Source organism: Heliconius melpomene, chromosome 4, assembly GCF_056956725.1.
Source record: "Heliconius melpomene rosina isolate 202511_hmr_F chromosome 4, ASM5695672v1, whole genome shotgun sequence".
NCBI lineage: Eukaryota > Metazoa > Arthropoda > Insecta > Lepidoptera > Nymphalidae > Heliconius > Heliconius melpomene.
The window spans coordinates 2617609-2632567 of record NC_140392.1 but is presented as its reverse complement, the minus strand read 5'-3'; the positions used below and the strand labels follow the sequence as shown (position 1 = coordinate 2632567).

General features: G+C 30.6%; 2 protein-coding genes across 3 annotated transcripts; both read right to left on the bottom strand.

Moving 5' to 3' along the window:
• Positions 1–1992: 1992 nt before the first annotated feature.
• Nmdmc (NAD-dependent methylenetetrahydrofolate dehydrogenase) lies at positions 1993–8301 on the bottom strand. Of its 2 annotated transcripts, XM_085208260.1 has the most exons (6): positions 8097–8301; positions 7206–7303; positions 6581–7036; positions 4036–4244; positions 3411–3530; positions 1993–3178 (listed from the first exon to the last, which is right to left on the bottom strand). In XM_085208260.1, exons 2-6 carry the CDS (start codon positions 7295–7297, stop codon positions 3060–3062), a joined length of 996 nt encoding a protein of 331 aa, XP_085064386.1. In that variant the 5' UTR covers positions 7298–7303; positions 8097–8301; the 3' UTR covers positions 1993–3059. The 2 variants fall into 2 exon arrangements, with proteins under 2 accessions (XP_085064386.1, XP_085064387.1); XM_085208261.1 differs by lacking the exon at positions 7206–7303.
• A 2351-nt stretch (positions 8302–10652) lies between these two features.
• LOC146539409 (uncharacterized) lies at positions 10653–11480 on the bottom strand. The gene has a single exon (XM_085185172.1). It carries the CDS (start codon positions 11478–11480, stop codon positions 10653–10655), a length of 828 nt encoding a protein of 275 aa, XP_085041298.1.
• Positions 11481–14959: the final 3479 nt, after the last annotated feature.

Below are 14959 nucleotides of genomic sequence, written 5' to 3'. Positions count from 1 at the left end.
CCAACTTAAATTCCTTATGATAACACTATTTAGCTAAATTCCACTTAATATATAATTATATGTCTTATTAAATTAAAATATGGTTGGTTTTCGTTTGAATATGTAAAGTTTTGGGGGTAGTCGTAAAAACCTCGAAGCGTGCAGGGCCGTAAGGACAATTTGAGACAGAATAACGTAATTATTTTGTTACGGAACGCGACCACGTAGCGGCCCTTCATTTATACGTGAGGCCGACTCTAATAAGATCTTGTATTACTTCGGGATTTATGTGCGACACCGTTTTATCTTGTTTGTTTTGTTTTTTTATGGTATTTTAAGTTATTTTTTATTATAATTATCATTTCTTCGTTTCAATACCGAAGAAAAACACGGCGTTGAGTTCCCCCAGTCAACGCGCGATGAATTCGGCGGAAAGCCTTAACACTAAGTATCCTCTGTTGGCGGTTCGGTACAATTGGCGAAAATCAACGCCGGGTTATCGCCTTGACGCTAGAACGAAGAAATGGTAATATGTTCCGAATAGGGATCGAACCCACAATACTCGCTTTACAGTCATTGTAATCTTGAGCCCCTGCCCCCTACGTACTAAATAAAAGTAAATAATTTTTTAATAAAATTATTTATATAAAAGAACCAATAAAAAACCAAATTAAGTTACTTAATACGAGAAACCACTGTTTGAAGATGTAATGAATAAAACCCATCTATTTATTTCCTATTCCAATTTCTTTTCAATTTCCATAACAATACTAATATATCGGTGGAGCATGGAGCATATGGCGTGGAAGAGCGTATGTAAATATTATGACGTTAATGCCAGCTTCGCGAAGGAAGTCTATTACAGAGTGGGGATAAAAATATTGTATAGCTTTTGAGCTTTACTTTACTTGGCTTTACTGTAATCTATTATAGGAACGTAATTGAAAGCGGATATTTTTTTTATTTTGCATAAGGTAAGCAGAGAACGTAGTGTGAAAACTCTCTGGTCTTTAATTATCGCCTATTTTTCTTTGTTCAACAAAAAATCTATTGATTGATTTGTTATGTGGTTAACTTACTGTTTCACTAGGTTTGTATAGGGAAATCAATACTATTCTAACACTTCGGTTTCTGCTTAGTGGCGAACCTCAACACCGCCCATCGTTACCAGCATGAAGAAATTAAAATAATTCATCCCCCTGAGTAATAATCGAACTTACTAACGTCACGTTAACCGACGGAGCCACTGAGCCATGACGGTCTCAATATTATATTTGTCAAACTAACCCTATGTAAAATAAAACCTTAAAGCAACAACAACATTAATAGCATATAGCCTTATACCTTAATTCAAATATAGTTAAATCCAAATTTATAAACGGAATTAAAATCTTTATGTATAATCAACCACGTTAATCAACAAGTTGATTTTCAAACGCGACGCCATTTTATTTTATTTCGAAAACAAAATGGCACCTGTTGCCTCGCTTAAAATAAAACTCGCACTGATATATCAGTACAGTACATTATAAATTCATTACGGTTAATTAATTTAAATGTGTCACGTTGACAGTGCATTGGTACTCGAGTTATTTGATTAAATATATCAATCAAGTGCTATTGTTTGTATTGATTTGCGTATTATATATATTTTTTCAACGGTATGCTGTTTCCCGCTCATAGAAGGAGTAGGCAAAGGGAACCCGGTGTTAATACACTCCACTTCCCACTTTTAGCCGAATGCTGGTGGCGAGATGAGTGGCGGAATTCACCGCCATCCTTTTCTCCGACACCAGAGCGAGGGAATGAATATACTAAATGTTAGGAATTCTTTACAATAATTAAGAATTTAACTATAAAATGGATTGATTTTCTATTTAAAGCTAAAGTGTTGTTTGATGCGTTAGTATTTAGTACAAATAACAGTTTTTTTACGGATTATTTTTACGAAAAAAATATTAAAGTAAAAGAGGGGAAAATTAAAAAAAAAAGGTATTAGGAAAATAAACGAAATTTTAAATAATATTTTCTTTATTTAAGTTCCTTAAAAATATAAAATTTATTGAGCTAGTTACCTTATAATTAATTATAAATGTATAATTAACAATAAAATGCATCGTATTAAAACAGAAATTATTAACCATAAAAAAATGCAAATCGATGACATATAATCGACATTAAAAATCGATAAATCGAATAAAAGAAATAAACATTAATCAATATTAAAATAATAGAATTACTCTTAAACATTTATAATACTTGTATTTACTTACGCCTACTTAATAAATAGAGGCACTGTTGATTTCTAATTAAAAATATAATATGAAACTATTTCAAAATTATTCCACAAAAATATTCGAGGTTCCAACATAAATCTATGTTAACAGCCATAAAACAAAAAATATTGAAAATATACGTTGAGAATGAAAATAATTGTTTTAAATAAAATAATTCGATATTATTAGTACTCGTTATGAATACAGTTATTAGATTTTTAAAGAGAATAAAATATTAGCACCTTTTTTCATAGATTACAAAGTTATCTACATGAAAGATAGAGACCAAAGTATTAAACATTTTAGATATTTCGATTATTCGAATGACATTCATTCGAGTGATAATAATAACAAAATAACAGACAATCGTAAACAACAAAAAAAATGTTGTGTAATACAACCATTAGGTTAAATAGAAACAAAGTTTTAATTATATTAAAACCAACATTTACAATGAAGATTCATTCGAACATAATAACGATTACATCGAGTATAATTTAGTTATGTAATTCATTAAATCTTTTTTTGTATTATTACTTTACTATTAAAAAGTCATGAATAAATAAACCCAACAAGTCTTGGCTGCTCGAAAGTTAAATATACATGACTGCGTAAATTTAATTAAGGATTTCTCTTAATTTAAATTTAATTTCTTCAATAATTTATTTATTTCCAAATTATTGACTAAATTATACTCGATATATCAGTTAGAACAATGTCCATTTCACTATAAAAAATAATTACAAAAACGTTATCTGTCATTTGATGCTGAATGTTTATGTAAAACGTAACACCTTTAGCTTTCTAATAATGCTTTTGTCGATTTTGAGCGACTTGGAATGTATTATACATAAGCATGGCTACTGTCATTGGACCAACTCCACCCGGCACTGGTGTGATCGCACCGGCTACGTTTACGACCTCTGAGAGAAAAAAACAAATTGATTTATTTTGACGTCTTTTTGTAAAAAAGATTATACATTTTTTGCACAAATTGGATATATTTGATAGCGGAAGTCAACGCCGAGCTTTGACTAACAAGACTGAGGAAATAAACACTATTAAAAGTGTTCGCAAATTCTTGATTTGGGATTGAATCAAACATCATGACGTTTACATCTACATTATTAATATTTAACAAAAAAAAACACTTACCATCAAAATCAACATCACCAACTAACTTCGATTTTCCATCTTCATTGATACGAGTTATACCAACATCGATTACAGTAGCACCGGGTTTAACCATGTTAGCTTTTATAAGTTTTGGTATACCTGAGTAAGAAAGAAAAAAAGAATGGAAAATTAGTAATTTATCACGAATGCCTTATAACAGGTGAAGGTAAGAAAACGAAAAAAAGAAAAAATAACCAAATGCTTCAATTCAAAGTGATAAAAAAATTGCAAGAAAGATAAAAAATAAAGAAAAATCTTTACCATATTTTTATTTTTACAAAAAAATAATAATATTTAAAACAATTTAAAAATAAATTAATGTATATTGTGTTTGTGTCCCAGACACACCAGGTGTAAAGTCAATTCGACGGTTATACGGGCAACAAGTCGTCACCGACCTGAAGTTAGTCGTAGTTAAAAAACTCTCTTCCGACTGAACAATGCGCAAATGTTCAGAAATCTTAACTTCAAGTTCAGGGCAACCATGACTTATTAACCATATGACTATAGAGTTTTTATGAGTTTGTGCGTATATCCACTTGTGTGTGTGTTTGTATATGTTTTGCGTGTTTGCGAGTGTGTGTCAGACAGATTGACAACTCACCAGTGGCAGTCACAATGATATCAGCATTCCTACAGTACATCTCCAGCTGCTCCGCCGGCGTGTACCTGTGGCACACGGTGACAGTCGCGTCCATGCCCAGCCCACTGTCGTGGTGTCCATCGCTGTGCAGCATCATTGCTATCGGCATGCCCACGTTCTTGGATCTGCCTACCACTACCGCGTTGCGACCGAACGTTTGGATTTTGAATCTAAGCGAGAAGATACAATGATTATAAAACTATGTTATAAGCATAAATAAATTTTTAACAAAAACAAAAACCGACTTCTAACAATGAACTAAAAAGTGAAAAATAATTTTACAAAGATGTTATAATTTTGAAGTCGGTGCCAAGTAGAACAAACAGGCTTAGTAATTAGATATTGTAGTAAAGGTGTTGTAGCATTAGATTGACACCGACTTCAAAATTATAAAAACTTTGTAAAATTATTTTTCACTTTTTAGTTCATTGTTAGAAGTCGGTTTTTGTTTTTGTTAAAAATTTATTTATTTTACGATTTTAAGTGATGGGTAGATCTTAAAATGATGCTTCTTAAACGGGTGGTGATAGTGGTGGTAGTAGTTGTCAACGAGTGGTTGTGGTTGTCCCGTGTAAAACTTCATTTAATTAGGTATTATTTTTGTGCAAAGTAACATTTTGGTATATTGACAAGAACACACGTAAAAAGTATTCGGGCGAATTGGGAATCTCCCTTTTTTGAAGTTGGTTGAAAATGAGGACACCCTCTTTTTTGAGGTTGGTTGAAAAGAAATGCAACGATCAGGAATCTCACTTCTGACATCAATTTAAAAAGTTTTTGCTTGTAACTATTACAGTATAATCAATTTTTTACCAAAAAAAACAAACTTTCTCAATTTTCTCCGGATTCCATAATCGAAACCTAACCAAACTTTCACCAAATTATCCTTGAAGTGTATCCTTTCAAATAAAAAAAGTATCATCAAAATCGGTTGGCGCGACATTGAGTTATTCGGCTATTAGTCGCGCACATGCCTAATGCAAATTTAAGACTTATGTGATTTTCTCATGGAAACCATTGTCAGACATGGACCAAAAAAAAATGGGACCATTCGGGATTCTATACCTTTCAAATAAAAAAAAATATCAAAATCGGTTCACCCAGTTAAAAGTTATGAGGTAACAAACATAAAAAAAAAATAAAAAAAAAAAAATACAGTCGAATTGATAACCTCCTTTTCTTACAGAAGTCGGTTAAAAAGATCATACGTGTGTAATAAGCATTTTGGATTGATTGGGCAGTGCCTGACTGTAAACTTGGTGCTCGATCTCTGGTAACAATAAAAGTGCGGCGTTGAGTTCTGCCACTAAACTCAACTTATTACTCTTACTACTAAGTTTCCTTTTTGCTATATGCGGAAAAAAGAGCGAAGTAAATATATTAATTCACTAAAAAAATGATGAAATCATTCCCGGAGAGGCAGAATCTACAACTATTTCAAATCGAATCCACAAATATCGACATTTCTAAAGAAAATTTGAATTTACTTCATCTTTATTAATAAATAGAAATAGTGTCTATAGTTTAAAGTCCAAATCAGTAACACAGTTCAACATATTTATGACTATAGTTATTTCAACGTCATTAAAATCAATAGGGAATCCGTTATTACAGTTTAATTGATATAAACTGACAAATGCGCTTCACTTAACGTGCATTAATATTTACAGCGTAGTAAACGTTTTGTTACGTCATTCTTATATTATTATGTCATTTATATTATTAATTAATACTGGCTGTTTATAGTAAGATATTGTTTTTTTTTTGTTATCTATATTAAGAAATCGCACTGACGACATTTCAGTTAAAAATTATATTTGTCAAAACAAATGTTTATAAATACGACGCGATTTAATTAGGTATTTGTAGAATCGATAAAACAAATTTGTTTTTCATCTTAATACTTCCTAATTTTTTTACATGATTTCATATTTGTATAATTAATAAATAAAAGAGCATTGTTATTTCTTTTAGCAACAAAAAATGCAAATCAAATGTTAAAATATTCATTTTGTTAAACTACTTTAAGAAGTCCATTTTTATTTATAGCCCCCATGAAGATAATATTATAATTGGTATAAAATATTAATTAATAATTTTTTTAATAATTAAATATCGATTAATAATTAAACATACAAAATACTATAAAATATAAAAACTAAAATAATATAAAAACTTTTAGTACAAGCGCGGTTAAATGTAAATAAAATTCTGTAAGTAATGTAGGTTTGCAATACAATAATTATATTAAAATTATATTACCTATCCAAAATTAGACCACATATTAATTATTAAATAAATATGAAATCATTAAAAAAAGTTCATACCATATATGAAAATGACTCATTGAGTGGAAAATGAAAGCACAACCATTGGATTATTATACAATGTTATAACAATACAGACATCATGACCTCAATTGCAATAATAAAAAAATTATAATCCTAATAGAAAATTTTAAGTGAATAAATAACATTATAATATAAAACAATTAAATATAGCTTACCTTTTAAGCATTTCTATAACAGCAAGCGCAGTTGCAGGAACAATTGTTGGCATATCCAAGCTCAATTGTCCAATATTTGTTATATGGAAACCGTCAATATCCTTCTCAGGGGCAATAGCATTACACACTTTCCTTTCATTAATACTGTTTGGTAACGGTAACTGCACTAGTATACCATCAACATCTCTATTCTCATTTAACAATTGAATAGCTTCTAAAAGTTCATTTTCTGTGAAACTCTGGTCATATTTGATAGTTTCTGCTTTAATCCCAACTTCGGTGGCTGCTAGGATTTTGTTTCTCACATAAGTGTGGCTGGCCGAATCATCACCAACAATTATACAGCAAATTGAAGGTGGCCGGTATCCATTGCTAACCCAATTGCTAATTTTAATTTTCAATTCATCTCGAATTTCCTTCGCCAAAGCTTTGCCGTCGAGAATCCGTGCCATTATTCTGTTTTGGAAAAATAAATTTAGATACAATTAAAAATTTTAAAAAATATATAAAATAAAAACAATTAAAGCCAAAATAGACTAAATATGGGATAATAATATAGTTCTAAGCTTGCAAACAGTTATTAGTTCTAAAACACAAACAAAAACCTAGGTAATATTTTTTTTACCTGGGCACGCCCATAGAATCAAAATATGTGTGACTTCTCATTGTGGTATTCAGTAGTGAACTGAGTATACACGAACATATTCTCTGCCTCATCACTTACTGTTGACGTACATAGGTCATTAGTTCAAATTTGTAAGAGATAAGGATTTACTAGCATGTATACAACATGTAAAGAAATGAAAAAAAAACAGACTTTGTTCCGTTAATCCATTAAAATGGAGATGATTCTGCTTTTAAGCAGTTTTTGGAATAAATTGTTCCAGTTCTAGGAAAGGTTATCAAATTCACATAATATCAAGAAATAATTCTGGTGTAAACCACTATAAACTTGATGGAAATTATCACCAAATGAGACCAATTAAAATTACAATTTGATCATGTCACATAAATAACAACATGAAAAGTAATAACATCAATCTATTTTAATTGTAACAAAAAATTTATAACACTAAATAGGCAAAAGAATTAACAATATACAGCCAATGTGGTCTTTCTAATATTATAGTATAAGCAGAGAACATGACAGTGCATACTTGATACATTTTTAAAATAACAAAGGGACATGTAGAAGTAATGTATTTTATTAACAATAGCTCTGCATGAGAATACAAGGCTGTTTAACAAAACACACTCCAAACATTGATTGTGCATATCCTCATATATTCATAATAAAATATCATTGTCTATTATTGACGATACACTGAATTATTAATAGAAATAAAATATTTTGCAATCTAATAATTAATTTTATAGGTTAAGTGTATAACGTAGCCCTTACATGTGAATTTAAGATTTGTAGGTTATCATAATATTCTTTTGTCTTGTTTTTTATTACATATGTATTTGTACTAAACTTCCATATATATTTCTGTTATAATACAAATATACTTACATTGATATTATTGATGTTAGTTTTTGTATTATTTGCTATAAAAGAAACACTCTTTATTTTCCTTGATAATGAGATTACTATATCAAATAATACACAAATGGATGTATGCACTATTTAGAATTTATTTCCTCTATGTAAAATGTTAATTATAAATGAAACTCTGTTACATTCTAATACGTAAAAGAAGCAAAACAATTAAAAGAAACGTCAGCGAAGTGACATTTGCAATTACCACAGACTGAAAATGTTACAAAAGCATTACTGAAAAGGTGTAAAAGACAGCCTAAGGCGAGGATCATAAGGTTATCTTTTATTAATAAGTGCAATAAATTGTTAAGTTAAAAGCATTTGGTATTCGTTGATGTAAGCAACTATAAAATTCATCAATAATTGTGATAAACTACTAAGCTACTGAGTAACTAAATTTTATTTTGTTCGTATATTTTGTATATAATCGATTAAAATTTATACTGAAATGGATTTATTTAGCGTCACGCTGTATCCTGCACATACTTAGTACGGTAGACAGAGGGCTAATAATTATATAAAGATTTTGTAATTTTGAAGTCGGTGTCAAATCTAATTAATTACTAAGCCTGTTTGTTTTACTTTGCAATTATTTTTCACTTTTTAGTTCGTTGTTAGAAGTCGGTTTTTCTTTTTTTGTTAAAAATTAATTTATTTTACGGTTTTTAGTGATGGGTAGATCTTAAAATGATGCTTCTTGAACGAGTGATGATGGTGGTGGTAGTGGTTGTCAACGAGTGGTTGTGATTGTTCTATGTAAAACTTCATTTAATTAGCTATTATTTTTGTGCAAAGTTACATTTTGGTATATTGACAAGAACATACATTAAAAGTATTCGGGCGAATTGGGAATCTCCCTTTTTCGAAGTTGGTTGAAAATGAGAACATCTTTTTTTTTGAGATTGGTTCAAAAGAAAATCTCACTTCTGACATCAATTTAAAAAGTTTTTGCTTGTAACTCTTCTTCTTCCTCCTGGCATTAATCCCGGCTATTGCCAGGGTCTGCCCTCCTACTCAACCTACTCCACTTTGCACGGTCTTTTGCGTCCTCGGTGGTTAGACCATTGGCTCTCATGTCCTGCATCACGACATCCAGCCAGCGCTTCCTTGGGCGTCCAGGAGGTCTCACTCCAGGAACTGATATAGCAAGGCACTTGCATCCGACATAGTTCTTAGGCCGGCGCGTAACGTGGCCAAACCATCTCAGGCGGCGCTCTTGGAGCTTATCCGCTACGTCACGGACCCCAAGACTATATATATTGCTTGTAACTATAACAGTATAATCATTTTTTTACCAAGAAAAAACAAACTTTCTCAATTTTCACCGGATTCCATAATCGGAACCTAACCAAACTTTCACCAAATTATCCTTGAAGTGTATCCTTTCAAATAAAAAAAGATTCATCAAAATCGGTTGGCGCGACATTGAGTTATTCGTCTATTTGTCGCGCACATACCTAATGCCAATTTAAGACTTATGTGATTTTCTCATAGATACCATTGTCCGACATGGACCAAAAAAAAATGGGACCATTCGGGAAGCTTCACCTTTCAAACAAAAAAAAAATTTTCAAAATCGGTTCACCCAGTCAAAAGTTATGAGGTAACAAACATAAAAAAAAAAAAATAAAAAAAAAATAAAAAAAAAATAAAAAATACAGTCGAATTGATAACCTCCTTTTCTTACAGAAGTCGGTTAAAAACATAATATTAAGACCCTCTGTTCTGCTTTCCGCCAACTTCCATTTCTGCTTCCCCTTTTCCCCCAAATTCTTGAGACATTGGGTGTTGTATGGCGGATCTTTGCTTCGTTAATAATAATAATAATAATAAAGCCTTTTATTTACCGTTGCCACAGTTACAAACTTAATGCTAATTTAATATAGTTTACTTTCTAATTTATTTATTTTTTCTACACTATACTATTATTTATTTTATCTACAATATTACTAATAATATTTAAGTATATGTTATAAGGAGATATATATATTATATTTTTACATATTCTAATTTTACATTAGCGTTGATTACTTGTTTCTTTTACTAATTACTTTATAATATACACTCTACTACACTAATTACTTGTTACTGTTATTTACTAAATTTTTAGTTCTTTTTAGTTAACTTTTATTCTAATTTTATTTACAAAATATTTTATTTTGTTATTTAAATTTTTCTAAATTATTTATTAAATATAACTAATTTAGTAGTATAATATCAGGCAAGGTCCCCAGACTGGGTATAGGCCTCCTCCAAAGGTATACACTTTTTTTCCATGCAGTGCCGTTTGCTTTCAATTGGTAACATTATTATGTTGCTGTATCTAATGTAAGTCTTATATAATAATCTAATATATAATGATCAAAGTCTTTTTATTTTTATTATTCTGTTTTCTTTTCATAGCTTTTGATCCTTTGGAGGGTTTTGGTCGTACTCTTCCGCGGTGACCAGCCGAATTGGAAGATCTTTTGTTTTAATTTTGTTTTTTTTTTTTTTTTTTTTTTATTTCTTCTTTTCTTATTAGTTTGACTATGGAGGAGGTGCTTGATTGCTATGCTTGTTTGTTTTATTATTATTCTTATTTGTAGGATTCATTACAAAATTTAATTTTCCTTGTTTTATAACTCCTTCTGAAAGACTGTTTGATGGTTTAGCTGGTACCTCCTTTTGTTGTATTTTGTTCTTTTTATTTATTTGTATGTTTTCCTCTATATTGGTTATAGTAGCATTTTCAGGTGATGTAGGTAGTTTGCGCTTAGAATTATTTTTCCATACAATAAGTCGATCATATTTGATTACAGCTATGTTTCCTTTATCTCTTTCTAATTGTAGTTGTTGTTGTAGTTCTCTTCTTTTCTCCAGTATCTGTTTTGGATAATCTTCTTTGATGTAATAATGCGTACCTTTTAACTCCCTCTTTTGTTTCATTATTTTTATTTTTGTTCCTAGAGTTAAGAGAGTAACTACTATTGGTCGTGTTCTTTCATCTTTCTTTCCTATTTTTTTGACTTCTTGAATGTCGGCATAATTTAGTTTTACAGAGAGATATTGCTCCAACCAGTTGATTACGTTTCTTTCTAGGCTCTCGTATGTTTCTTCGTTGTTTTCTATACCGAAAATAACCACATTATTTTTTCTTGTCTGTCTTTCTAAGGCTTGAATCTTATTTTCTTGATTTTCCATTCTAACTTCCAGATTTTCGTAGTGTTTTTCTATTAATGAAAATTTCTCTTCAAATATTCTAGTCATACTGAGAGTTACTTGTTCAGTAATAATTCTTCCCGTTTCTCTGATTTCTTGTTTTTGATCGTTCAATTCTATTGTAATTTTTTTAAGAGCGTTTAAGATTTCTTCCATGATTCTAAAGTGTTATTGTTTTGTGTTAATACAGGTAGTGGCCTCTGTTGTCGTCTTTTAGCAGATAACTTTAATATTTATTGATATATATAAGTCCTGCCCTCTCGTGGTCAGTGGAAGAGGCACTGTTTGATTTTCTTTAACACATCTATGTATTTACGCCTGTTATCCGCTAGATGGAGTCTTACGGTCGTGTCGCAGTTCCCTATCGAAATGACTTGCTTTTTTTTTTCTTTTTTAATAAACTCCTAGATTAATCGTCCTTACAATTTGTAGAGGATATAGGCAAAATGGAACAATAAATCTGTCCAAGAACTGCGTTCACTTCACCATAAATTTTTATTGTCTAAGCTATGACAAACACAACCGTCTTTCGACCGTTAACACTGTCACCGGTACTTTTTTCACTGTTTTTGCACTTATTTGTTCTTAATCGCCGACACTTTACACTTTTCAAGTTCTTTTATAGTCCATGGATATATTCCAACACTATTTATTGCAATTTTTACAGTAATTAAATAAATAACCAAAATTATTCACAGAGCTGATGTTAACCGTGGCACAGCAGCGCCCCTCCTCAATCGGAAATCGGATCTTTGCTTCGTTACCAGAATTAAATATTTCATCGGGAATCAAACCTGAAACCGTCGCGTTTACAGTCACACGCTTATGTCACTGCGCCAAGACGGCCTTAATATCTATAGTCTATACATGCTATTAAATATTAGTCGTCAGGATGATGAAATAGTATCATCGAAAAATTCCATACGGATATTACTATCTGTACCTATTAAAAGAAGTGAACGACAAACAAAATATTTATTTTATGAAACGTAAACTTTGTAACATTAATTTATTTTTCCGTCATTAAAATAAAACGGCTTATCTAATTATGCTAAAAATATAAATTGTTTTTAGAGAACAATAAATTTAGTCGCTATACATGAAGTAACTTTAGACAAATTATTTATTTAAAAAAGTAGGTATAATAATATTCATTGTTAAAAACTATATTGTTATTTAATTTTTTTGTCTGCTTTATTTGTGGCAATAATGTATATAAATTACAACATTCTATGATAAGAATAATTTAGGTTATAAAGTATAATGAAAACATTAGAGTACTTTGCATTTCAATAATATGAATATCTAATATTTAATTATATTTTGTGCTACTTGCCGCTCTAAATTTCATTTGCGTAAACTATAAAACACAATTAACTCCCGCTCTCGTAGGAATATTTAAAAATCCTATGTTAGTGGTCTTTTACATTCCCTAAATAGAAATTTGGAATGTAGGGTACATGCGAAAAAACAGTTTTCTAAAGTTTCGTCTGTGCGTTGTCTGTCATTCAATTTTTGACATTGAAAATATCATATTACAATTATATTACATACTTATATGTAATTCTATTTAAAGCTTTTGTTAATTATGCTTATCTAAAGACCTTTATCACACCCTCATTAAAGATAAAATTATGAATAATTGTTATATAGTAGTTAGCTATACTATATGTTTATATTTCTTTAGCTTCCCGCACCTAGCAGTGTAGTCAGATTAAACTGGGAATCTAGTGTTAAGACACTCTGCTACCATTTAGACATATCCTACTTTTTACACAAAATTTTTTATCAATATTGTCCATAAGTTTACAGCATTCTAAAATAAGAAGCCTTAGATACATTTACATTTTATATATAGCTTCTCGAATCCAGTGGAAAACAATGTTATTTTTATCCAGGAATCTTGGATTCTACGTAAGTGGGCGCGGTCGTGACGCGAGGGTCGCAGATAAGAGATAGGTCAATGTCTCTGTGATTAATAGTTCTCGAGTGAAACGCAATAAAAACATCTTGTTTCGACGCCCTTGGTCTTACGTTATAGGAATTCAATAAGTGTTGGCAATTTGTAACGTTTTATTATTAGCTAGGTACCTATACCGATTTAGTTATTAGCTAGGTAAATAAGTCTTTAAATATATATATATATATCGAATATTTATTAATATTATGTTATTCTTTTTCGTACTTAATATTATAAAACACTATGGTTGTAAGTTCAAGTCACATTTAAAAGAATATTTAAGTGGCAACACCATAAAATGTGAGAATAATTATAAAAACTATAACTTTATAGAAACTTCCAGGTCTTATAATATAAAAAGAAATAGGTGGTTATAAATCTAAATTACCATGTTTTATATTTGAAGCTGTTGTAGCGCAGGAGCACAAGCGCTAGACTGTTTATGGTTTTGGGTTCGATTTCCACTTAACTGAATGAAATATATGATATTTTGATTTCTCTATCTGATTGCATTAAGAATTCTCATTGCATTAAGAACTCGACGGAGAGTGGGGAACTAAGTGTCTTACCACTAAGCTAAAGTTATACAGGAATTATATTCTACCACCTTTATTTTGTATCTTAAGTACATTGAATACATATAAGTTTGTATAGAGCCATCAATGGATTGGAAATTTTCACTTTAATTCAGTGCTATTTTTACTTCTAATTGCAGCGGTCTTGGCGGTCTAACCTGATATCATGGCGTACAAAACGCTTCTACCAGCGACCGCAGGTTTGCGGTGACGGATGGTGTAAAAGCTAGGCCGTAATGGGTTCATAGTTTTTAATTCAATCAAAACATAATTTATGTTTTATAAGTTCTAAAATTGATGTTTTTAACATAAAAAGAAAATCTTAATAAATATTGTTATTATTTATCTGTCTACGTAATAATGTAATGACATCTACGTGTAATGACATCTGTCAATATTATAATTCTATTTTTAGCTTCACACTGTGACGCTCATAGCAGAGAGGGAACATGGGAACCTAGAGTTAAGATACTCTGCCTTCCCTACTGTGTGCGGAATACAGCGTGCAGCTAAATTAATTTTTATTAAGATTAAGTTAAAGGAGTACCCCAAGGAGGCAACTTAGCACCACCGCTCAGCTGGCTAATATTCAATTAAAACTTTATAATTTCTGGAACCGTTAGAAATATTTTCTGTTTACATTTCGCAATCGCAAATAACAATTTAGGCGTAATGTTCAACAGATGCCATTGATTGAGGGCTGCGCCCATTACCACGCCGCGGCTGAATTTATAATCTTAATTTTTGAACTTTCCTTCATAACTTTCATAATATTTCAAAACACGAGCCAAGTGACGTTTTTGATAAGTTAATATAATTTACGATACAATATTTATGCTTTTATTACTTTGAAGTTTTGTTTATCTAATTGCAAGATATAAGATTACTGTTATTATTATTGTTAACAGCAACTGTATCCAGCTCACAGCAAGGTAGGAAGAGGGAACCTAGTGTTAAAACAGCCCATTTCAAATTATCCACTGAACTTTGGAGCTATTGAGTGTTGAATGACTGAGCTTAACGCCGCGCTTGACTCGACACCAAAATATAAATTTAAATATATGTTTCCACGAGTGGACATTGAACCAGTCCCGTTCATA